General features: G+C 48.8%; 1 protein-coding gene across 4 annotated transcripts in view; it reads right to left on the bottom strand.

Moving 5' to 3' along the window:
- Positions 1-1,589: 1,589 nt before the first annotated feature.
- ABCC3 (ATP binding cassette subfamily C member 3) overlaps positions 1,590-25,619 on the bottom strand; it is a 48,237-nt gene continuing 24,207 nt past the window's right edge. For 2 of the 4 annotated variants that reach the window (XM_070389680.1, XM_005890279.3), the window contains 14 exons: positions 19,388-19,555; positions 18,877-19,069; positions 17,317-17,431; positions 16,997-17,144; positions 16,692-16,899; positions 16,089-16,399; positions 14,752-14,951; positions 14,470-14,596; positions 13,309-13,410; positions 10,580-10,726; positions 10,271-10,429; positions 9,518-9,684; positions 4,590-4,784; positions 1,590-2,010 (listed from right to left, as the gene is read on the bottom strand). In XM_070389680.1, the coding sequence (XP_070245781.1) occupies positions 1,902-2,010; positions 4,590-4,784; positions 9,518-9,684; positions 10,271-10,429; positions 10,580-10,726; positions 13,309-13,410; positions 14,470-14,596; positions 14,752-14,951; positions 16,089-16,399; positions 16,692-16,899; positions 16,997-17,144; positions 17,317-17,431; positions 18,877-19,069; positions 19,388-19,555 (2,349 nt within the window). In that variant the 3' untranslated portion in view covers positions 1,590-1,901. Of the gene's footprint in view, positions 2,011-4,589; positions 4,785-9,517; positions 9,685-10,270; positions 10,430-10,579; positions 10,727-13,308; positions 13,411-14,469; positions 14,597-14,751; positions 14,952-16,088; positions 16,400-16,691; positions 16,900-16,996; positions 17,145-17,316; positions 17,432-18,876; positions 19,070-19,387; positions 19,556-25,619 lie in introns of those variants that run through there. The other 2 variants (XM_070389681.1, XR_011467972.1) reach the window with 2 other exon arrangements.

Consider the following 25,619-nt stretch of genomic DNA (forward strand, 5'->3'; position numbering starts at 1 on the left):
GGGTTCAAATTGTTGAACAGTTTCAGGGGCAGAACCCTCTGGCAGAAGAACAGAAGGCACTGGTCCCCCCCTGAGCCTCCTCCATTCTACTGCCGTGGTGGCGCTTAAGTCTGGCACTGAGTGGCGCCAGAGACAGATATTTTGTGTGGTGTCTTTCCTCTAAGTTCACAGCAGTCAGCTTCATTTCCCCAGAGTAGCTGAGCCCGCTAGATGGAGGTCATCCTCTATTAACCACATTTTTTGATTATCCTGTTTACTTTATACAACTGAGTCTCTCCTTTGGGCTGTCAGCACCTGTCAAGGTCTCAATGAGCTCAGAGGCAAACATCCAAGACAGGAGAGGAGATACAGCCTTACACTTTTCAAATCTTTAGCTGAGAATGATGCCAAATGAATCTGCATTTCTGTTGGTTTGGGGCAGCTAGAGCCTCACAAAGCATACGTCATGCCAAATTGGCCTGATAAATCAGGAAGCATAGCAAAGACCTTTTCTTAGCTCCAAGGAGAAGCAGAATAATTTGGGCCTTGGTGCTTTTATACTTGCTCTATCACAAGGATGGAAGTCTTCCTCTGTACACTCATAAACATCCTGGGCAGAAACGGCCAGCCCCCAGAATGTGATTAACCTTTAACAAATAGTCCTGGAGCACAGGCTGGCCCAACGCATATAGAAAAATCAGATCAAAGGAGCCATCTCCACACCTACTGCAAACCATTTAGGATGGAGGGGGAAAAAAACATCATCCATAACCAGTCACATTATACCAAGAATAAAGGTTGAAGAAATGAAAGAGGAGACCAGAAAACTTGAAGGCCGTGTGCCAGGTTAATTCTAACCTGCAGAAAAAAACATTTCATTGGCTTGTTCAAAAAAGCAAGTTACCCCTTCATCTCATTTACCAGCCTAGGACGTTCAAAATGGGGGTAGGCCCTGGGCTGCTCTGTGCTCCCACAGTCAGCTACAGCCAGAGTGAGGAAGATGCATGACTTGGAGACCTCATGGGTTATGGGGACCTGTCTGGAACAGAATGCTAAAGGGGCAAGGAAATAAAGTGCCATGCACTTCTCATCCCCTAGAGAAGCAGGCGTAGTGGTCTGAGGGATGACATAAATGTGGAGGTGTTCACGGCAGCTTTCCCAGGAGGCCTCAGGTCAGATATCAGGGGCTTTATTTCTCACCTTTTTACAGCCTCTACACAGCAGAACAGGAACTACTGGCAATTACCCAGTGAGTTTTGGCTGTGAAGACAGTATTTCCAGCCAAAAGCTCTTGGGTCTGAAGTTTTCAGATAATTCCAGCCATGTAGACGTGTATAAAGGCTACCTCTGCGTCTCCCTCCTTCCTCTCCACCTCCTCTAAGGGCCCTAGCCCCTAGACCTTGTGAACAGAGAGAAAGGCTACACTGAAGTGTATGTATTGTTAACACGTAGCTTTATTTCATCAGTGCTCCATTTTTAATGAGTATTGGACTCAGTTCCTAGGGATGGCCTGACCTGGCAGTCTTCTGTTCAAAGAGGAGAAAGCTTTATTTAAAAACAAAACGAAAAACACTTCAGACTAGAAAATACGAAAAATCATGGGGGTAGGGAGGTCATCCCTTGAAATGATTATAAGCAGTACAGTGTGGAAATATCGCCACATTGGGAATCAGAAGACCTGGGGACTAGTCTGGGCTCTGCCTCATATTAGCAATGACCTTGGGCATGTCACTCACTTCTGGGCCCTCACTTCCCCACCCCTGAAACATTTAGCACGGTTATCCTACAAGGCACCTGGCGGACAAAAACCTAACAAATGTCCCCAACATTTGCCATCAAGTCCATTCTGTAGACATATTTGGTGTCCTTTCCATTCGTGATGAAAAGTAAGAATGTCCAGGAAGAAAGACCAGGAATATATTTTAGGCAAGTCCAGCATCTCTGGCCATCCCATAGAAGATGCCTCTGGCTGCGATGAGGTTGGTTGGAGAATCAAATTCAGCTATCGTCCCTTTGTCCAGGACCAGGACCCTAGCCAAAGAAAAGAAGTGGTCAGGTCTCCATCAGCCCAGATTTGGCTTCATGGTCCAACCCTGCCCTTCTGAGTACAGCTCAGACCCCTCAGTGACATGCCAACCCTTCCACTTCAGTCAACCCACCCAACACAAGCACTATGCCACATGTGCACACTTGCAAGACTGGTTATTTTAGCCACTCCATTTACTGTTCTGGCAGATGAGGCCGTTTCCAGGATCAAACACAAGGTCCTATTCATCTCTGCTAGTCAGGGCTCTGAAAACCTTCCTTAATGAGCCCTTCCCCTCACCAGGGTCAGGGGACTGTGTGCAGGGAGCCACGGACCTGTATGCATCCATCTGCTTTGTGCCGACTCACAAAGGCACACAGCGGGAACGGCTGCAGTGAGGCCTGACGCTGGAATCTGGCTACAGATCTGGCTACTGCTGCTGGGTGGGTCTCCCCCCGCCCACACATACATAGTCAAGCCTGAGCCTGGGCTTAGAATCTCTTGCCAACTAGACACAGGGTGCACCAGTGCGGGGCCAACAGTCTGGCTCCCAAGGTGAGGCGGGAGCAGAAAGGGCTCCCCCGCGTTCTCGGAGATGCTCCCCAGTAGGAGGGCCTGGACTGCATGCAGTCGTTGACCACCTGTGGGGCTCCTGGAAGAGCCCCTCGGGAAGAGGTGTGTCTGTGAACATCACTGTCTAGCCACTGCCCAAACTGAAGTCTAGGAGACTGCCCACCTCACTTCAGTGGCTTCCCTTTGCTCTTGGGGTAAGGACTGAGTGCTTTCCCATGGTCCTCAGTGCAGCAGAGTGAGGCCTATCTTTCTTTCCCTCCTCTTGGTTCTACTGCCCCTCTCCCTTTCTACTCATGTCCCTGCTTACCTCCGGGCCTTTGCATGAGCTACGGCCTTTTCCTGAAATTTCCAGCTCCCTCCCTATCACATATCCTCCTTGCTACCCAACTTTTACTCGTCCTTTAGGGCTTCGCTGGTGCCCTAAAGGACGAGAATTCAAGCCTGGGCCTGGGCTTAGAATCTCCTGCTAACTAAACAGGGTGCACCTGGCACGGAGCCGACGAGCTGGCTCCCAGGGTGAGGCGGGAGCAGGGTTCCAAGCCCAGGCCCTTGCCTCCTTCGCTGCCTGTATGGATTGGCTCCTCTGCCTACACATGTGGACCCTTGCTTCCTTCCTGCAGGCTCTAATTACATGTTCAGTAGCATGACTATTTCATTCATTTCTGCCTGATCCACTCAAATGACTGAACTCCCAACCCCCAAGGTCAATTTGAGTTTTTGCCCCTCAGGGCTGCTGGTGAAAACCATTTTCAGTTAGGCCTGGGAAGAGATCCTGTCGGTCTGGCCCTTCCCCTTGTGTGGACCCAGGGCTCAAGCCTTCCTACCCACCCTTCTCCCAGTGGGTCTTGGATAGGAGTGGAGAGTGGGGATACGGTGGGATGGAACAGACAGTAGCATCAGGCATTCTCAGCTTGGTTTCTGAGCCCCTGGGACCTGTGTGGGGACGCTTTTGAGAGAGGGACAGGGTCTGCCCATTGCCCTGTCTGTGTGTTTCCCCACCTCCCCACACCCTGCAGGTGTTCGTTTTGGGAATGAAACCTTGTCGAGGTACTCCCCCCATACTACCTCAGCATAGATTCTTTGTAGCCTCCTGCCTCTTCCTCACTCTGAGCTCCTGTGTCTCCAAGGGAGCTAGCCTGGCAGTCCAGTACCAGCTCACTTCCATCAGGCTTCTGAGTCCCCCGACCCCTATCCTGTCCTCCAGTGCCACACCTTGACATTAGGCACAATGAAAGACTAGGTCACATTTCTTCCTTTTGGCTGAATGAGCTGACTCCCCGAGGAAGCTGTAAGATACCAAGAGCAAGGCTTCTTCCCTAATTCTTTGAGAAGCTGGTTCTAAGGAGAATTACAACAAGGGGTTAGGGAGGAAATGAACGTATTCTAGGATCACCTGCACTTTTAATACTTTATTTCACTGATTACTTACAACAACCTCGAGAGACAGAGTTTCAGGAAGGTTTTGCAGATTGCCCAAGGTCACACAGCAGCAGAGCCAGGCTTGGGACTCAGCCCTCTGCTTTCCCACAACAAAGCATCTATTTTGCATGATGGTGTGTCTGGCTCACCGAGGCGGGGACCCAAGCATCGTATACCTTTCCTTGGTGGCTTCCTGGTCTATATGCCCACAGGGTGGGAGTGAGGAGCAAATGAAGCCATGGGCAAGGTGCTCAGGAAGTGACAGGATCTGGCATGAAGGATCTGGTTCCCCTCGTCTCAGCATTAAGGGATAGGGTTGGGGAGTGAACTGAGCCTCAGGGAGCCCCCACATGCCCATTCCCAACATTTTGTGTTGGGACAAGTGTCCCACACAAAACACAAGTGTCCCTTGTGTCTCAGAAACCATCACTGTGCACCCAGTGCCTACGTAACCCATGCTGTTACCCCCTTCCATACCGTAGATAATCCCGTAAGGCTCCCATACCCACATATCCAGATAATCTGCCTGTCCCTTCTCCGTGGCCCAGGAGACCCAACTAGGCCCCTCCCTGCCCTGGTTCCAGCACCCTACCTGGTGTAGTCCATGATGGTGTTCAGCCTGTGTGCGATGGTCAGCACTGTGCAGGTCTCAAACTGTGTGCGGATGGTGGCCTGGATGAGGTCATCAGTCTCCAGGTCGATGGCGGCTGTGGCCTCATCTAAAACCAGGATTCGACTCTTGCGAAGCAGGGCTCTGGCCAGGCATACGAGCTGCCGCTGGCCCACGCTGGGAGTAGGGAAAGCAAGGAAGTCTCCAGCTGGGTACCCCCAACCTGCCCCCCAGGCTTTACTCCCCAAGCTGTTTCTGTCTCCACTCCTTTTCATTAGCCTAGGGCTGGCTCTCTGTCTAACCTCTCCCATTTCTGCCTTAGCCCAGTACTCCTGGAACAGAGTTGAGGTCTGGACACCACCGGGATAATGAGGGGCCTTGAGGGAGAGCCAGTACTTAACACTGTAAAATCCCCAGCCTATCTCTGGCACCCCCGGCTCCCTCTTTCTGTGCTTTCTTCCCTCTTCTCACTCTTTAGCTAGCGTCACCATGTTTCTCTGTTTCATTCTATTAGTCATTTACACCTTAGTAATAACACACCGAAATGACTCCTCCTGGTGTTTGCATACATCATGCTATCATGCTGAGCCTAGTATCACACAACTCAGCCATCTCCTGCCCCCATAGGGAATACAGATCAGGGCTCTACAGTGGGAACTCGGAAGGGGCAGGAAAAGAGGAGGATCTGGGCGGCTCCCCATGTCTGGTCACTGGAGAGGTGGAGGAGGGGTGAAATGCATATCTTCAACCCCTGCCTTGGAAGCCAGAGCTAATGAACAAAGCAAGGCGCTGTTCCCAACCACAGAGGCTACAGCACCCCCACACCCAAGGACAAATACCTCAGCCCTTCCCAAAGGGGTGAGTCACTCCAGCCCAAGTGGAGACCAGGCTCTCTTTCAGCCCATTCCCGAAACTAATGAAGGTTTTGGCAGCAGAATGAGCTGCCAGATAGAACTCAGGGCTGATTTATGGTGGGACTGGCACAGGATACAGGTCAGGCTTAAAGTGACTACAAGCTCAGGGAGGGAGGAGGGGAGTGGATTTCTGTCTCAGGTCCTGGTTGATGTGGGGATGGAGGGGTGATCTGGTGAGAGGTGCTGATGGCAAGCAGGGATCGGAGAATGGGCCAAAAAACAGCTATGGGGCATAGGGTCTGGTGGCCTAGGCTTGTCTGCCAGCCACTCTCAGTGTGGTTGTGTAAGTGAGATCAAGGGACTGGACACATTCATTCTTACAGGGCTGACTGGGGAGGCGGGGGCATCCCACAGTGGCTATGATGCAGCAAGGAAAGGCTTGGGGCAAAAACTCCCACTTCCCTGAGTCCTTGCCCCACCCCTTGCTAGCTAAGTAGCTTTGGGCAAATAATTTTATACTTTGGAGCCTCATTTTTAGCCCACAGGACTGCAGTAAAGATTAAAGGAGATAGTGGAGGCCAACGTGCCTTGAACACTATTAAGTTTTTCCAGTATTCATGTATGGATGTGAGAGTTGGACTATAAAGAAAGCTGAGCGCCGAAGAATTGATGCTTTTGAACTGTGGTGTTGGAAAAGACTCTTGAGAGTCCCTTGGACTGCAAGGAGATCCAACCAGTCCATCCTAAAGGAAATTAGTCCTGAATGTTCATTGGAAGGACTGATGTTGAAGCTGAAACTTCAGTACTTTGGCCACCTGATGCGAAGAGCTGACTCATTTGAAAAGACCCTGATGCTGGGGAAGATTGAAGGCAGGAGGAGAAGGGGATGACAGAGGATGAGATGGTTGGATGGCATCACTGACTCAATGGACATGAGTAAACTCTGGGAGTTGGTGATGGACAGGGAGGCCTGGCGTGCTGCGATTCATGGGATCACTAAGAGTCGGACACGGCTGAGCAATTGAACTGAACTAAACCGAAATGTACAAGTTTTTGTTTTTGTTTTGTCTGGAGAGAGTCCACTCAGGTATGGACTAAGTAGAATAATAAGAATAGCTACATTTCTCAGGAGTGTATCCACTCTAAGTGCTTTCCATTTCATCATAAAACCCATAAAACCGCCCTGTCCAAATGATGGCCACTAGCCACACATAACTGTGGACTACCTGAAATGTGGCAAATCTGAACCGAGATGTGCTGCTGCTGCTGCTGCTGCTAAGTCACTTCAGTCGTGTCTGACTCTGTGCAACCCCATAGACGGCAGCCCACCAGGCTCCCCCATCCCTGGGATTCTCCAGGCAAGAACACTGGAGTGGGTTGCCATTTCCTTCTCCAATGCATGAAAGTGAAACGTGAAAGTGCTATAAGTGTAAAAATACACACAGGATTTTATACTTAATATGAAAAAATGCAAGATATCCATAATAGCTTTTATATCAATTACATGTTGAAGTGATAATATTTTAAATATATTGGGCTAAATAAAATACATAATTCCAAAATTTATTTCATCCGTTTCTGTTTTCAGTGTTGCTGTTAGGCGGCATGGTGCTAAAGGAATGGAACTGTTGTCCCATACTCCTTTTAGAGTTAAGAAAACAAAGGCACAGAGAGGTTAAGCAACTTGCCTTAAACCACACAGCTAACACAGGCACATGTATCTCAAGCTTTTAGACTCAGTGAGAAGTGACTCTGACTCTCTCTGATATATGACCCAGTGGCTGGGAATATAAAATCTGGGGCTATAAGGAAGCAAAGAAAGGCCTGGAGACCTCACTTTGCCCACTTCTAAACCAGAGACAAAATTGCATCCAACTCGGAAAAAATAAAAGACTTCTCTAAAGTTCTATATGTTTCCTCTGGTCTTCTCAACAGGTTCGGTCCACAACCCCCTCATCAGGCTAAGCATAGCATTGACAGCCTCACAAGAGAAAACTGACTGGGGCCTTGGAGTCTCCCAGACCCAGCTGAAAGCCCAGGCACGTCTTCTTCCGGCTGTGCGCCTTTGGCCCTAGCTCAATCTCTCTGGGGCTTGTGTGAGGAGTCAGTGAGCAGCCTGGCACACAGCACGTGCTCAATACAATAGAGTGCCCCCTGAGTTCACATCACTAGGCTGCTCAAATATGACCTAAATCAAATCCCTTATGATTATACATGTGGCAAATAGAGTCAAGGGATTAGATCTGGTAGACAGAATGCCTGAAGAACTATGGACGGAAGTTAGTAACGTTGTACAGGAGGCAATGACCAAAACCATCCCCAAGAAAAGGAAACACAAAAAAAGGCAAAGTGGTTGTCTGAGGAGGCCGTACAAATAGCTGAGAAAAGAAGTGAAAGGTGAAGGACAAAGGGAAAGATACACTTTCTCACCCACCTAGAGCCAGGTATCCTGGAGTGTGAAGTCAGGTGGGCCTTAGGAAGCATCACTACAAACAAAGCTAGTGGTGGTGATGGAATTCCAGCTGAGCTATTTTAAATCCTAAAAGATGATGCTGTGAAAGTGCTGCACTCAACTTGCCAGCAAATTTGGAAAACTCAGCAGTGGCCACAGGACTGGAAAAGGTGTTTTCATTCCAATCCCAAAGAAAGGCAATGCCAAAGAATGCTCAAACTGTGGTACAGTTGCACTCATTTCACGTGCTAGCAAGGTAATGCTCAAAATCCTTCAAGCTAGGCTTCAACAGTATATGAACTGAGAAATTCCAGATGTACAAGCTGGATTTAGAAAAGGTAGAAGAACCAGAGATCAAATTGTCAACATTGCTTGGGTAATAGAAAATGCAAGGGAATTAAAAAAAAAAATCTACTTCTGCTTCATTGATTATGCTAAAGCCTTTAACTGTGTGGATCACAACAAACTATGGAAAATTCTTAAAGAGATGGGAATACCAGATCACCTTACTTGTCTCTTGAGAAACCTGTATGCAGGACAAGAAGCAACAGAACTGATCATGGAACAATGGACTGGTTCCAAATTGAGAAAGGAGTATGTTAAGACTGTATATTGTCACCCTGCTTAATTTAATTTATATGCAGAGTACATCATGCAAAATGCTGGGCTGCATGACTCACAAGCTGGAATCAAGATTACCAGGAGAAATACCAACAACCTCAGATATGCATGTGATACCACTCTAATGGCAGAAAGTGAAGAGGGACTAAAGAGCCTCTTGTTGAAGGTGAAAGAGGAGAATGAAAAGGCTGGCTTAAAAATCAACATTCAAAAAATGAAGATCATGGCATCCAGTTCCATCACTTCATGGCAGATAGATGGGGAAAAAATGGAAATAGTGGCAGATTTTATTTTCTTGGGCTCCAAAATCACTGTAGATAGTGACTGCAGCCATGAAATTAAAAGATGCTTGTTCTTTGGAAGAAAAGCTATGACAAACCTAGACAGCATATTAAAAAGCAGAGACATCACTTTGCTGACAAAGGTCCATATAATCAAAGCTATGGTTTTTCCAGTAGTCATATACAGAGGTGAGAGTTGGACCCTAGATAAGGCTGAGTGCTGAAGAATTGATACTTTGGAATCCTGGTGCTGGAGAACACTCTTGAGTCCTTTGGACAGCAAGGAGACCAAACCAGTTAATCCTAAAGGAAATCAACCCTGAATAGTCACTGGAAGGACTGGTGGTGAAGCTGAAGCTCCAATACTTTGGCCACCTGATGTGAAGAGCCAACTTTCTGGAAAAGACCCTGATTCTGGGAAAGACTGAGGGCAGGAAGAGAAGGGGGCGACAGAGGATGAGATGGTTGGATGGCATCACTGACTCAATGGACATGAATTTGAGCAAATTCTTGGAGATAGTGAAGGACAGGGAAGCCTTATGTGCTGCAGTCAGTGGGGTTGCAAAGAGTCCCACACGATTTAGTGATTGAACCACAAGATGGGCGTGGGAGGGCAGGAGAGGGCTGGCCTGGTGTCATTTGATGCTAGATCCTCTAGTGCAGCGGAGTGCTATTCCTGACCCACCCACTCCAGGCTGTTACCTGAGATTCTCCCCACCCTCGGAGCACTGGAAGTCCAGGCCTGCGGGCTGGGAGCTCACAAATGTGTGCAGGTGAGACAGCTCCAAAGCTTGCCACATGTCTTCCTCTGAGTAACAGCCAAAGGGGTCCAGGTTCATGCGCAGGGTCCCCGAGAACAAGATGGGGTCCTGGGGACAAAGCAAGTCCTCAGAGGGAGGCAGCTCAGGCCCCATAGGGAGCCACGGGCCCCGAGGCCAGGGAACAAGAAAGAGATTGAGATGGCGGCATTTCCACTGTGTCCCCAACCCTCCAGGAGGGAGGCAATGGCCAAGGAGATAGAAAAATGCCTGTGGGGATGTGATAAACCTCAGCTTTGCCAACCCAAAGTCCTCTGCTAAAGTAGAAACCTTGAGCTGCTAATCTGACTCCAAAGTGTCCAGTCAGCAGAAAAATACTCCAGAGAAGCCAGAAAAAGTGAAACGTAATTCAGAGCTGTGAAACCAGGAGAGCAGGATAGAACACCGCTGGCGTGGGCCAATTGGAAGTCTGTGGTTCTGTTGGTCTAGGAGGTCAGAGGACAGGGTGATATTGAGCAGGATACATCTGTCCCTTCCAGACCCATGACAGGTGATCGCTCTGTGGCTCTGCTCCTGCTGTCCTGCTCCCCAGCTTCCCAGATAGAAGTCCCGGTCTTGAACCTCAAGCTACAGGACAAGTGTGGAGCCTGCCCCCAGGGTCACTGGTCAGTGTGACCAGACAAAGCCAGGCTGGTACCTGGGGGATGATGGTCAGCTTAGAACGCAGGTCATGGAGCCCGATGTCGGCCACGTTGAGGCCGTCAATGTAGATTTCACCCTCAGCCGCCTCCAGGATGCGGAACAGGCAGAGAGTCATGGACGATTTGCCAGCCCCAGTGCGGCCCACGATCCCCACCTGGAGGGGGTAGGAGGCTGTCAGGCAAAGGCTGGGGAGTTGGTGGGTCTGTCTCTAGGACTCCTTTGTGAGGCTAAGCAGACCCCTAGGCTGGGTACCTGCCATCCCACAGATCCACATTCCCCAGGCACAAACCCGCCCCACACGCACCTTCTCGCCACCATGCACTCGCAGACTCAGGTCCTTCAACACCAGCTCCAGGCCCGGCCGGTAGCGCACGGAATAATTTCGGAACTCCACCTCACCCTTCAGTGGCCAGCCTGCTGGCGGACGGCTGCCCTCCACCACCCAGGGGGCCTGGTCACCAGGGGAGGACAGGTTCTGCATCAGGGGGACGTCTCTTCCCCAGCCCAGCCCTCTTCCATCTTCAGTCTGCCTCTCTTCCCAGGCCCCTGCCATCCTCACCTACCAGGGACCCTGGCGGGGAGCCCCTGGCGCTTGTGTGGCCCAACCTTGTGGTTCAGTGACTCTATCCATCTGACATTATTCCCCACAGAACTTTGCCCTCCTCTACTCCCCTCATGCCCAAGATGCCTAAGTAGCCCCTTCCACATGCCCCCACTCCCCCTTTCATCATTCTTTATTATTGAGTGGCTACTCCATGACAGGTAGTGGGGTAGCCAAGGTAAACTAGACAGAGTCCTTGTCCCTCTGAGGCTCACATCCTAATCTAAGGAGGCATACAATTAACAAATAGGTAAGTCTATATAATGCCAGATGGTGATGAGTATGGAGAAGTGCCTGGTGTTGCTGTTCTGTACAGGGTGGTCAGGGAAGGCTTCCTGGAGGAGGTGATATTTAAATAAAGACCTGAAGGAAGTAAAGGAACAAGACAAGTAGATATCCAGGAGAAGGGCATGCCAGGCAGAGGAAACAGCAAGGATAAATACTTCCCAGTGTGCTCTGGAGCACAGTGACAAAGGTGAGAGGTAGGAGACAGGTAGTGGAAGACCCCACCATGTAGGGCTTTGCAGGGCAGTTTAAGGACTGTTTTTTTGTTTTGTATTTTTTACCTTGAGTAAGATGTAGGGCCATGCACAGAAGAATAATGTGATTTGGTATGTTTTTAAGGGATCTCTCTGCTGCTATTTGGGGAGGGAGAGGGTAGGATGTTTTGAAATGGGGGAGTCAGAGTGTCAGCAATCAAGAAACAAAGCAGCCAGTACAGATAATCTGCTCTCTTGCTGCTGCTGCTAAGTTGCCTCTGTCGTGTCCAACTCTGTGCAACCCCATAGACGGCAGCCCACCAGGCTCCTCTGTCCCTGGGATTCTCCAGGCAAGAATACTGGAGTGGGTTGCCATTTCCTTCTCCAATGCATGAAAGTGAAAAGTGAAAGTGAAGTCGCTCAATCGTGTCTGACTCTTCGAGACCCCATGGACTGTAGCCCACCAGGCTCCTCTGTCCATGGGATTTTCCAGGCAAGAGTATTGGAGTGGGTTGCCATGCTCTCTTGAGGAGGTATCAAAACAATGCGTAGCAGGATTGGGGGCAGAATTTTTGAGGCTGTGGAGAAAGGATCATGTATGTAGACAGGGGAAATTGTAATGCTAGGCATGAAGAGGGAGAATTTGAAGATCCCAGAGAATGGGGGGAGGAGGGGGTGATAAGAGAAGCCTGGAGAAGACAGGGACAGATGGGGGCCCCAGGGGCAGGAGAGGCCAGGTTAGGAGGAACAGAGCGGGTGGGGGCTCAATGGGGGCTGACAGGGCAGGAGCTCAGGTCACAAAAGCCATGAAGTGCCTTCAAGAAGCAGCGAGGGGTATTTTGTCCAAATAATGCCGAGAGGTTGAGCTAGAGAAGAACAGCGAAGCGTCCTTATCTCTGGAACCAAGGAAGTCACTGCTGAGTGCACCCAGTGGAGTGATAGGGCCAGAAGCCAGGCTGCAGGAGGCAGACAGGCCACCAGCTGATGAGGCAGGGGGAGAGCACCTATTTTAAAGCTAGTTTCATGACAAAGGAGAGCAGAGAAATGGGATACAGGATACACAGGAAAGGGAGGGTTGGTTTGAGAGTCTAGAATGGAGGGTACAAGTGCATATTTTTGCATGTGGCTGGGAATCATCCAACAGAGGGAGCAAGATGGATGATGTAGCATGTAATTAAGGAAGTGAAGTCCTCGGGTGGCCATGCGAACAAGTAGAGGGAGTAGACTTTGAAACGAGAAGGGACATTTCCGTTAAAAGGGAAAAGGTGAAGGGACACAGGCAGGTTTGAAAGTCTAGAGGCAGGAAGGCTGAGGGAGTTCACATCTCATAACCTATTTCCTCATTGAACTGTTAGGCAAGGTCGATGGCTGAGCACAGGGAGTGGGAGCTTAAGGAAAGGGAATGGCCAAAACAAATCTTTCTGAAACTGGAAAAACATGCTTCTTGGAGAAGCAAGATGGGAATAGCCAGCAGTGGTGTGTGGTTATAAACTTGAAGTAAAATCAGTGGTTTTCTCCAGCAACATTTTAGCAGTCGAGCACCGGCATGTAGAAGGTAGACAGATGGGCTCAACTGGAGAGAGATGACTGAGAGAGGAGGGTGAGGGAGTTGAGAGTGTTGGCACTGGTAAAGCACAGAATCCAGGCTGGATGAACTCATGGACCGAGGGACGGAGGTAGGTCCCCAGACCGGGGGTCCCAGGGAGGACAAAGTACTGGGACTGAGGAGGGCTTGGAACACGGGAGCTGTTAGCTACTCATCAGGAATTGTCTTGTCCAACTCTGAATCCTCTATGCCTCCTCACATAGACCTCTGGTTGACACTCTTTAAGGACTGAATGAAGAGCCACCTGAAGAGCTGGCCTAAGGGGATATAGGGATGGATGGTGGGCCATCAAGCACCCCTACCAGCTATCCTCAACTCTCCCTGCCCCAGGCTGATTCCGTACCCACCTCCATCTCCGTCTTGGAGTACTCCTTGACTCTCTCCACAGCCACAATATTAGACTCCAAGTCTGATATCGTTCGTATCATCCAGTTCAGAGCCAACGTCACCTAGCCAGAGGGACTGGGTCATAAGTGTGGCAATCTGTACTCCCTTGACATGGCTGTGGGAGGAGTTCAGACTCCTTCACTATGCTCCTATCCTAACTATGACCCAGGTGGGCCTGGGCAAACCCATAGCTATGCCACCTGGGGCTCTAATCACAACTGTACCTCAGGCAGTGACAATGGCCCCCCATCCCAGTGTGTCTCAAACAAAAGGCTCCCCATCCCAGTGTTTCTCAAACTTTAACATGCGCAAGAAAGATTTCCCAGGGAATCTTCTTAAAATGTAGCTTCTGATTCAGTAGGTTTGTGGTAGGACTAGAGAATCTACATTTCTAACAAGCTCACAGATGATGCAACTGGTCCTCAGACCACACTTCGTGAATCAAGAAGTCTTGATAGACACGCAAAAGCCAGAGCCCCAGGCCTATTGGATCAGAATCTACAGTTTAAGATCTCCAGGTGATTCATGGGCATACTTAATAGTTTGAGAAGACTGACCTGTCTGGATTGTCCTTTATTTATCAAAACTCAAAGACTTGAGTCACCTGAGGCATTGCAAATATGATCTGCTTCACAAAAATTCCATTTGCAGTTGTTTAACCTTTTGACAGTATCAGCTGATATCAGGGTGACCTGCTCAGGCTCTAGTTACCTGCTCCAGGTACTTTCTCTGCAGGCTTGTGAAATAAGGTATAGTCTAGCTCTCCATGTCCCTGCCCCAGGACCCCTGTCAGGGTTGACCTCTAGATCTTGTGCAGGCACAGCAAATTTCTATTTGTCTCTTGGGGCCAAGCTCCAAGGTCTTTTCTCCAACACCCCCAGGTAGAGACCTCCTCTGGGCTCTTAACTTTTGTCCTTCCTCCACTAAGATCTGCACACCCCGAAGTATCATCCCCTGCTGGTGGGAGTGACTCTCTATGCTTGACTGGGAGCTCACAGTTTGGAGGATCAAAATCTGTGGCTGGTCCCCATTTTGGGTAGAGTGGGGTACTCAGGAGATGCTTATGAAATCTGGCCTCTGCCCCAGGGCGGCCCTACTCTGGGGCTGAGACCTCTGTGTACCTGTAGGGCATAGGACACAGACAGGCCCACCAGTCCTGGGCTCAGGCTGCTTCTTCCAGTCACAGCGAAGAGTGCAGCAAAGAGCACAACACAGTTGCCCACGAACTCCACTCGGATCCCCAGCCACCTGTAGAGATCAGGCAAGGAGGAAATGGGGCAGATGCAAGAAGGGGGCTGTTTAGGGGAAAGGAGGGGCTTGGACCCAGAACACCAGGGTCTCTCCTGCAGAGACCCTGGCGGAAACTCATGGAAGGAGCAGGGGCTGACGGAGTGGTTTCTGACCTATTGGAGGCAATGTAGGGGTAGCAGCTCTTCTGGTTGGTGTCCACCTTAGCATCATTAATGGTCTCAAAGTCCTGGCTGCGGCCGTAGGCCCGGATGACGCTGGAGCCAGTCACCGTCTCCGAAAAGTGGGAATAAATGGGCGAGCGGCTGACAGATTCCAGCCGCTTCAGCTGCCGTGAGGTAGCCACGTAGAACCGCTGACAGAGGTTGGAGAAAGAACTTAGAGTCAAGACCCTGGAATCCCAGCTCAGTCCTGCGTGTCCTCTGGGCCCGTCTGAGCCACCTCCCCATCTGTCCCACTGCCCCTCAGACCTCACTCCATTCCCTCTCCCGTAAGAACCCAAGACTTGGGATCCTGATATGGCTTCACGAACTCCTCCCACTCTCTCCCCTCTGGTCAGCTCTGCTCAGTCTTTCGGCCACTTTGTCCACAAAGCCTTTCCCGATTCCCTCTCAGCTCCTGGCCACTCACTCTGCAGGCCTGAATTATCGCACTGACTTCATTTTGCCTCCCAAGTCAGTGACAATGCCTATCTCCACTTAGGGGCCTGGCAATGTGTTCATGCAATCAAAATTTTGCAACATTTGCAAAAATAAGATAATTTTGTTTTCTTTTTCTTAAAGAACCTCTCCCCACTCCACCCCCTCGGTTGTTTAAATGTCAGCCCCACAAAACCACAGTCTGCCTCCATCTTCCATCCTCTACCCTGTGGGCCCCAAGATGGCCAGGGCCATGCAGGATGTACAGCTGAAAGTCCCTGTCCCAGGACAGAGTGCAGCCCCGGTCACAGTCTTCATACACAGGCCTGAGCTTCAGCCACCTGTGGGTTACCTTCATCAACTGATTAATGGCAGGACAGGGGATCAGCAACACAAATGCCTTTTACAGTTAGCTGTATCTGAATATTCTCACTCATCTATGTTAAAAGCCATGTAAGTTTATAAGATAAGCATCATATGCATCATGTATCATATATGCATCATATGATATGGCCTGTAAGTTTAGATGGCACCTAAAAACAAGGGAAGGATAATGTGTCTTAAACTGTTGACAATATTTTAATAAAAAATAGCCAGGAGGAAGGAGTTCCAGGGCCAGTCATAATTTACAAGGATTTAATTTTATCCTATTGATAACTCTGTGAGGTGGGATCTATGATTCTATTTTACAGGTGAGGAAAATGAGTTTCACAAAGGTGTTTACTGAATCAAATCCAGCTGTGAAGGTGAAGGGGTGTGCCCTCCCTACATCTGCCACAGGTGGCCCCCAAGACAGCCCGGCCCACACAACAGCCACGCTCACGCTAGGTCATGCCCACGCACTCAGGGCACACCTGGACAAAGAGGTAGAGCACAGCCAAAGGCAGGATGACCACAGCAAAGAGCGGCGTGCTGGCCACGATGACCACAAGGGTGGAGATGGAGTTGTAGAAGGAATTCAGCAGCATGAGGATGGTGGGAGCCAGAAGCTCATCAATGACGTAGATGTCCTTGGAGAAGCGGTTGAGGATGCGGCCTGAAGGCGTCGTATCAAAGAAGGACTGTGGCGAGCGCATCTTGTTGTGCAGCAGCGCCTGGTGAAGCAAGCGGGCAGCTTGGACACCACCCACCGCCATCGTGATAGCTGACAGCATCACCAGGAGCCCTGATGGAGGAGGCAGAGGGGCGCGTGTTCACCTGGGCCAGGTGCAGAATGCAGGGGCAAGTTCCAAGATGAGGGATCTCCTCAGTGAACTAGGCAGACTCAAAGGCAGGGCATAGCTAGGATGAGCCAGACAGGTCCAGAGGCAGGTAGACTGCTAGGGCAGGTCAGGGAGTCACTAGGGTCGTGACGGTGGAGAGAGATTCAGAGGCAAGGGCATGGTTTGGGGGACCCAGCAGCGCAGAGATGAGGAAGGGAACACTGGCGCCCCTTCTAAGTATCTCTGCAGGCTCACCTTGTAGAATTCCCAAGGCGGCGTAGACACCTAGTCTGTAGGAGGTGCTGTTCTGCTGGCTGTCCACCGCAGCCTCATCGGTCCAGGCACTGAGCCACACGTTGGCCCCAATAGCAGCTGCGCTTTGACCCCCATACAGCAGACAGATGACCAGAGCGGTCCAGAGTCCCACAGCCTTGGCGTAATCCCAGTACACGCTCAGCTTCACCTGTGTGGCCACAGCGGTCAAACAGGGGACTCCCATGAGCCCCAGGAGTGCTAGGGGCCTGCCAGCCTCTCCAGCCTTCCTTGCCCACCGGACTCACAGTGCCCAGCTCTGTCTTCTCCTCCTGGGTCAGCACATGGCTCGCCTTTGCCTCAGTTGCCGGCACGACCTTTTCTGCCGCACCCAGGCGCCTCCTGGGCACAGACCGACCCTGGCCCTCTCCTTCCGAGGACATGGCACTCAGCTGTCTGTGGAGGCAACGGGTCAGGCCCAGCGATGCGGCCTCCAGCACAACCACAGACAGAGCCCCAGCTGGAGCCCCGGGGAGTGTCAGCAAGAACACCCACCTGCCCCACTCCCCAGCAGGGCATGGGGGCCCTGCCACCGTCTCCCAGGGGTGGACAATCCTCAGGAGCTCACCTCATAAACTGCTTCTGGACCTCGTACGTCACGGGCTCATTATCTGTCAGGTCGGTGTGATTGCTGAGCGTGTCTTCAATCATCAACACCTCCTCATCCTCTTTGTCCTCCAAGGCTGCAGTGGGGAGGCAGAAAGGAGAGGTTGGCAAGCTCACCCTGCAAGGCCCTGCTATCCCCTAGTCCCGCTCCAATGAAGAGGCCTGAATGGATAAGCAAAAGGGAAAGATGAGAGGGACTGAGAGGGCAGCAAGAACAACAATAAAAATAAATGACCAATTTTGTGTTGAGAGAAAAAAGAGGCAGCAAGAAAGACTTATGTTAGACAGGAAGAAAAGCTTCCCATCAGGGACTGTGTAGAAGAGGATTCAAATATAAGGGTCAGGGGCTTGGGCTCTGGAGTCAGCCTGGCTGAGCTTAAATCCCACTTCCTCACCACATGACTTTAGGCGGGCATGTAAAGTGGGGATAATAATAGTACCTACTTCATCGTGTCATTGTGAGGATTAAAGGAAAGAATGTGTGTCAAGATCTTGTAACAGGCACAGCCCTTAGTAAATGCTCAAGACAGGTTAACTGCATATACAGAAGTAGACAAGAAAGCCCAGGAGAAGGTCTGAGAGCCAGCCGGGAGCCTGAGGTTGAAGAGCCAGGACTGAACAACAAGGGGGTCTCAGTGTCTCAATATGCTCCATGAGAAGGGTCTCAGTAGTACTATCAACAGTGCTGTCTCACCACTGCTGGAATAGTGCCTGAACAAAGCTGCTCAATAAATAAATATTTGTTGATAAATAAATGACTTTTCTAAGCACTTCCATAGTCAAAGGTATGGTTTTTCCAGTAGTCATGTATGGGTGTGAGAGTTGGACCATAAAGAAGGCTGAGCGCCAAAGAATTGATGCTTTTGAATTGTGGTGTTGAAGAAAACTCTTTGAGAGTCCCTTGAATTGCAAGGAGGTCAAACAAGTCAATCCTAAAGGAAATCAGTCCTGAATATTCACTGGAAGGACTGATGTTGAAGCTGAAGCTCCAATACTTTGGCCACCTGATGCGAAGAGCTGACTCATTGGAAAAGACCATGATGCCGGGAAAGATTGAAGGCAGGAGGAGAAGGGGACAATACTGGATGAGATGGTTGGATGGCATCACTGACTCAATGGACATGGGTTTGAGCAAGCTCTGGGAGATGGTAAAGGACAGGGAAGCCTGGCTGCAGTCCTTGGGGTCACAAAGAGTTGGACATGACTGAGCGACTGAACAACAAAAAGCACTTGCATATTTACTAAACAATTCATTTGTAAAACAGCCTTGCTGTACAAGCTGGGCCTGGGCCCATGGGCCCTTTTGACATATAGGAAGACTGAGGGAAGAGAAGGAGGAGGAGGGACTCGACTTCATCCAGTTTACTTTCCCTCTTGCTGATATCTGACATCACATGGATAATCCAAGTACTCCAGAACCTCCCTGCATAACACCAGGGCTGTCCAGAGATGCTCAGATGCCCCAGGACAGGGGAGATGCAGGGAAGGAAGAGGAATATGAAGAGCCAAGAATGGCAGATACCTAGCCTGTTGTTGGCTTCCTGGTGCTCCTTGTCCTCATCAGGTGCATAGTTGCGGAGGAAGTTGGCAAAGGAGCCATCCCGCTGCAGCAGGGCCGAGTAGGTACCCATCTCAGACACATGCCCGTCAGATAGCACTATGACAAAGTCCGTCTGGGGCAGGAAGCTGATGCCATGCGTCACTAGCACCCGGGTCTGGGGAGAAGGCAGTAGGCTATCATGCCTACTGCCCTCAGCACACACCCTTGGCACAGTGCAGGGCCATGGAGCAAGCATGAGGTGCTTGGGTGCCAGCAGCATGAGCAGGCACATCAGGGACTCAACCTACGCTCTCCAAAGGCAACTCAGTGCCCGAGGGGCATTGCCTACCCCTGCCCCAGGTTTCCCCAGTTGCCCAGCCTGTTCCTTAGGTACTCCATAAGTCCAGGTCTCACCAAACCCCTTGGCCTCCCACCAGTCCTCTCCTGTGGCCTTAGACTTCAGTTTAGCCCGCTTAGTCTCTGGGAGCCTCACCTTTCCTGCCAGCACACCTTCTGGCCCAATGACTTGGTCAAAGATATGTTTGGCCACATGGGAGTCCACGGCTGACAGCGGGTCATCCAGCAAAAAAATGTCGGCATCACTATAAACAGCTCGGGCCACGCTGACACGCTGACGCTGGCCCCCAGACAGGTTAATGCCCTGAAGGAGAAGGGAGGTGAGAAGTGTGTAATGGGTGGAAGAGAGTCAGGCCATCACAAGGGGGACAAAGGCCCTGACTATTATCATTCAGCAAGGCAGACCTCCAAATTCACATTTCATTTGCCTGGTCCTGTCCCTGGGAGGCTCTAAGGTCATGGACGAAGGAGTGGTGGCTCTCAGAGTCCCCCCCAGAGCAGGTGAGGACAACTTGCTCCCTGCCCAGCTGGTTTCCCTACCTTCCACCGTCTTACTCTGCTACTGCTAAGTCGCTTCAGTCGTGTCCGACTCTGTGTGACCCCATAGACGGCAGCCCACCAGGCTCCCCGTCCCTGGGATTCTCCAGGCAAGAACACTGGAGTGGGTTGCCATTTCCTTCTCCATCTTACTCTAGAAGGCTGGAAATCCCCGGGAGGTAATAGACCTTTCAGTCTCCCATCGCCGATACGGTCTGCAGGTGACTCTCGTAACAATTGTCGCTTCTGGTCCTCATGTCAGTCTTTCCAGGGAGGTATCACTAGCCCCACTTTCTAGATGAAGAAACTAGAGCCCAAGATGTTAATGACTTCATCCAAAGTCCAAACTATTAAGGGCAAAAGCAAGAATGGAAACCCAGCATCCACCCCAGAGTTCATCAATGCTGAGATCATTCACATACCAGAGGGAAAGTAAGATCACTCTTGAACCCATTATGCATAAACTCAGACACGTAGCAGCAAGGCAGACCCCAGAGGGCAGACCCCAGAGGTACACCTTGCTTTCCTGCCACCAGCTTTCCTCATTCCCTCCAGAACAGGCTCAGCTCTTTAGGGGTACTCTAAGAAACTGACCCCTGGGGACAGCAAATGTAGAGTGGGAGCTGCAGCTGCTGAGAAACGAGGGGTGCATGGCAGCTATAGTGACTGAGACGTGAATATGTCTGCATTCGACCAGCCAGGCTTCCTTCAGTGCTACTATGTTCTGGGCACCAAAGTAGGCTTGTGAGGTCGGTGTGGGTCCAGGAGAGACGGGAAGGAGGAGTTAGATTGTAGATGGGGAGGTCTGCTCTGGGTTCCTATAATCTCAGACTCCTTCTTAAAAGTTTCTCATCCCCACTTCCAGGCTCAGGCCCAAATCACTTCCCCAGACCAACACGAGAGCCTCCCCACTGGTTCCTGTGCCTCTGGGCCCCTTCACACTGCAGCCAGGGCAGCTTTTCAAAATGCGATTCATGTCCTTGCTTAAAACTCTTCACTGACAAATTGAACATCAAAATGAAAAATGATGGTAATGGATTATAATCCACCGAATCACATAAGCAAACATGAGCCCACAGCGATAGAAAGAAACTAAAGAATAAGTAAAAAGGGAGGAGAGGAAAGCTCTTTCTTAGAGTAAAATGCCAACTAATAATCATAGAAAGAATGGAGTTACAAAATCAACATTTGGTCCACATCATAGTAACATTGACTCAGGCAAAAATCAATGAAGGTTATAAAATGAAATCATCAATGGACGATATCATCTCAAGCAAGAGATCAAAGTTAACATTAGTCAGTAAGACAAGAACTGACATCATGTGCCTCCTGACATGACGCACCAAGGATACATTACTTCTCTGGTTCCCCATCCCCCTGCAAAAAAAAAAAAAAAATAATTGTGTTCAAATTGAGAAACTTTTTGCCAAACACCTGGCCTGTACTCTTCAAAAGTGTTGATATTCTAAAAGACAGACTGGGACTTTCCTGGTGGTCTACTGGTTAAGAATTTGCTTTCCAATGCAGAGGATGCAGGTTCAAACCCTGGTTGGGGAACTAAGACCCCACATGCTGTGGAGCAACTAAGCCCTCACACTGTAACTACTGAGCCTGCCCACTTCAACTCGAGAGCCTACGTGCCACAGACTACAGAGCCCGCATGCTCTGGAGCCTGTGTGCCACAACTAGAGAGAAGCCTGCATGGCGCAAGGAAGAGCCCAAAGAAAGAGCTCTTATGCTGCAACAAAGATCCTGCATGATGCAACCAAGGCCCCACACAGCCAAAAATAAATACATAAATATTTAGGGGACCGGCGCGTGGCCGCTGCCCCGCCGACGTGGCGGCGCAATAGGCTGGCCCGGATCCGACGCGGGCCGCGGCGGCGAGGAGAGGCGGAGCCGCGAGAGCGCGGCCCGGGCGGCCCAGCGCTGGGCGGTCGCGGCCGTGGGGCGGCTATCTTAGTAAAAAAAAAAAAAAAATATAAAATATTTAAAAATAAAATAAAAGACAGAGACTGAGAAGTTATCCAGATTGACAGAGAATGAAGAGATATGACAACTAAAGGCAACTCATGATCCTGGATTGAATTCTAGACAGGAAAGAAAACAACTAAAAAAGACATTACTGGGATAAACGATGACATTTCAAAGGTCAGGCAGTGGTTTTTAGATAGTAACACTGTATTAGTGATAAATTTCTTGATTTTGATGACTTAACCATAGATCCATAAGAGAATGTCTTTGTTTTGAAGGAATATACACTGAAATCTTTAGTATCTAAAAAAAGAGGTGAAACTCTAAAACTCTTAGAAGACAACACAGGAAAAAAGTTTCATGACATTGGACTTGGCAATGACTTTATGAATATAACATCAAAAGCACAAGCAACAAAAGTAAAAATAGAAAAACTGGATCACATTAAAACTGAAACCTTCAGTGCAATCAAAGGACACAATCAGTAAAGTGAAAAGGCAGCCTTCAGACCAGAAGACAATATTTGCAACTCATATATCTGATAGGGTTACCATCTAGTATATATAAAGAACTCCTACAATTCAACAACAGAAAACTAAACAACTTGATTAAAATGTGGGCAAAGGACTTTACTAGACGTTTCTCCAAGGAAGATATACAAACTGCCAACAAACACATGTAAAGGTGTTTTTAACATTACTTTTACTTACCTAACCATTCAATATCACAGTAATCCAAGTCTATGCCCCAACCCGTAACACTGAAGAAGCTGAAGTTGAATGGTTCTATGAAGACCTACAAGACCTTTTAGAACTAACACCCAAAAAAGATGTCCTTTTCATTATAGGGGACTGGAATGCAAAAGTAGGAAGTCAAGAAACACCTGGAGTAACAGGCAAATTTGGCCTTGGAATACGGAATGAAGCAGGGCAAAGGCTAATAGAGTTTTGCCAAGAAAATGCACTGGTCATAGCAAACACCCTCTTCCAACAACACAAGAGAAGACTCTATACATGGACATCACCAGATGGTCAACACCGAAATCAGATTGATTATATTCTTTGCAGCCAAAGATGGAGAAGCTCTATACAGTCAGCAAAAACAAGACCAGGAGCTGACTGTGGCTCAGATCATGAACTCCTTATTGCCAAATTCAGACTTAAATTGAAGAAAGTAGGGAAAACCACTAGACCATTCAGGTATGACCTAAATCAAATCCCTTATGATTATACAGTGGAAGTGAGAAATAGATTTAAGGGCCTACATCTGATAGATAGAGTGCCTGATGAACTATGGAATGAGGTTCGTGACATTGTACAGGAGACAGGGATCAAGACCATTCCCATAGAAAAGAAATGCAAAAAAGCAAAATGGCTGTCTGGGGAGGCCTTACAAATAGCTGTGAAAAGAAGAGAAGCAAAAAGCAAAGGAGAAAAGGAACGATATAAGCATCTGAATGCAGAGTTCCAAAGAATAGCAAGAAGAGATAAGAAAGCCTTCCTCAGCAATCAATGCAAAGAAACAGAGGAAAACAACAGAATGGGAAAGACTAGGGATCTCTTCAAGAAAATCAGAGATACCAAAGGAACATTTCATGCAAAGATGAGCTCGATAAAGGACAGAAATGGTATGGACCTAACAGAACCAGAAGATATTAAGAAGAGATGGCAAGAATACACAGAAGAACTGTACAAAAAAGATCTTCATGACCCAGATAATCATGATTGTGTGATCACTGACCTAGAGCCAGACATCCTGGAATATGAAGTCAAGTGGGCCTTAGAAAGCATCACTACGAACAAAGCTAGTGGAGGTGATGGAATTCCAGTTGAGCTATTTCAAATCCTGAAAGATGATGCTGTGAAAGTGCTGCACTCAATATGCCAGCAAATTTGGAAAACTCAGCAGTGGCCACAGGACTGGAAAAGGTCAGTTTTCATTGCAATCCCAAAGAAAGGCAATGCCAAAGAATGCTCAAACTACTACACAATTGCACTCATCTCACACGCTAGTAAAGTAATGCTCAAAATTCTCCAAGCCAGGCTTCAGCAATATGTGAACCATGAACTTCCTGATGTTCAAGCTGGTTTTAGAAAAGGCAGAGGAACCAGAGATCAAATTGCCAACATCCTCTGGATCAAGGAAAAAGCAAGAGAGTTCCAGAAAAACATCTATTTCTGCTTTATTGACTATGCCAAAGCCTTTGACTGTGTGGATCACAATAAACTGTGGAAAATTCTTCAAGAGATGGGAATACCAGACCACCTGATCTGCCTCTTGAGAAATCTGTATGCAGGTCAGGAAGCAACAGTTAGAACTGGACATGGAACAACAGACTGGTTCCAAATAGGAAAAGGAGTTTGTCAAGGCTGTATATCGTCACCCTGTTTATTTAACTTATATGCAGAGTACATCATGAGAAATGCTGGACTAGAAGAAACACAAGCTGGAATCAAGATTGCTGGGAGAAATATCAATAACCTCAGATATGCAGATGACACCACCCTTATGGCAGAAAGTGAAGAGGAACTCAAAAGCCTCTTGATGAAAGTGAAAGTGGAGAGTGAAAAAGTTGGCTTAAAGCTCAATATTCAGAAAACGAAGATCATGGCATCCAGTCCCACCACTTCATGGGAAATAGATGGGGAAACAGTGGAAACAGTGTCAGACTTTATTTTTCTGGGCTCCAAAATCACTACAGATGGTGACTGCAGCCATGAAATTAAAGGACGCTTACTCCTTGGAAGGAAAGCTATGACCAACCTAGATAGCATATTCAAAAGCAGAGACATTACTTTGCCAACAAAGGTTCATCTAGTCAAGGCTATGGTTTTTCCTGTAGTCATGTATGGATGTGAGAGTTGGACTGTGAAGAAGGCTGAGCGCCGAAGAATTGATGCTTTTGAACTGTGGTGTTGGAGAAGACTCTTGAGAGTCCCTTGGACTTCAAGGAGATCCAACCAGTCCATTCTGAAGATCAGCCCTGGGATTTCTTTGGAGGGACTGATGCTGAAGCTGAAACTCCAGTACTTTGGCCACCTCATGCAAAGAGCTGACTCATTGGAAAAGACTCTGATGCTGGGAGGTATTGGGGGCAAGAGGAGAAGGGGACGACAGAGGATGAGATGGCTGGATGGCATCACTAACTCAATGGATGTGAGCCTCAGTGAACTCCGGGAGTTGGTGATGGGCAGGGAGGCCTGGTGTGCTGCGATTCATGGGGTTGCAGTCGGACACGACTGAGCGACTGATCTGATCTGATCTGATACTTATATTACTTTACTTATGTAAAGGTGTTTCAACATTACTAATGACTGGGAAATGCAAATTGAAATGTCAATGAAATATCACCTCACATCCATTAGAATGGTTATTATCAAAAAACAAAACCAAAAAAACAAACAACCACCCCAGAAAACAAGTGTCTTCCAGGATGTGTGCAAGTTGTACCCTTTGTGCACTGTTGGTGGGAATGTAACACGGTGCAGCCATCATGGAAAACAGCATGGCAGCTCCTCAAAGAATAAAATATAGAATTGATTTACAAATTCCACTTTAGGGTATCTAGGGTCTTAAAAAGACCTTTGCCCACCCACGTTCATAGTAGTATTAGTCACAATATATGAAAGGTGGAAGCAACTCAAGTGTCCATTGAGGGGTGAATGGATAAGTAAAAGCTGTTGTTTAATGGGTACAGAGTTTTAGTTTTGTAAGATAAAAAGAGTTCTGGAGATTGGTTGCACAACAGTGTGAATGAACTTAACATTACTGATCTTTATACTTCTAAAGATTTTTAAGTTAAAGATTTATGTTATGGGGACTTCCTTCATAGTGCAGTGGTTAAGAATCTGCCTTCC

This window comes from Bos mutus, chromosome 19 (genome assembly GCF_027580195.1).
Source record: "Bos mutus isolate GX-2022 chromosome 19, NWIPB_WYAK_1.1, whole genome shotgun sequence".
Classification (NCBI taxonomy): Eukaryota; Metazoa; Chordata; class Mammalia; order Artiodactyla; family Bovidae; genus Bos; species Bos mutus.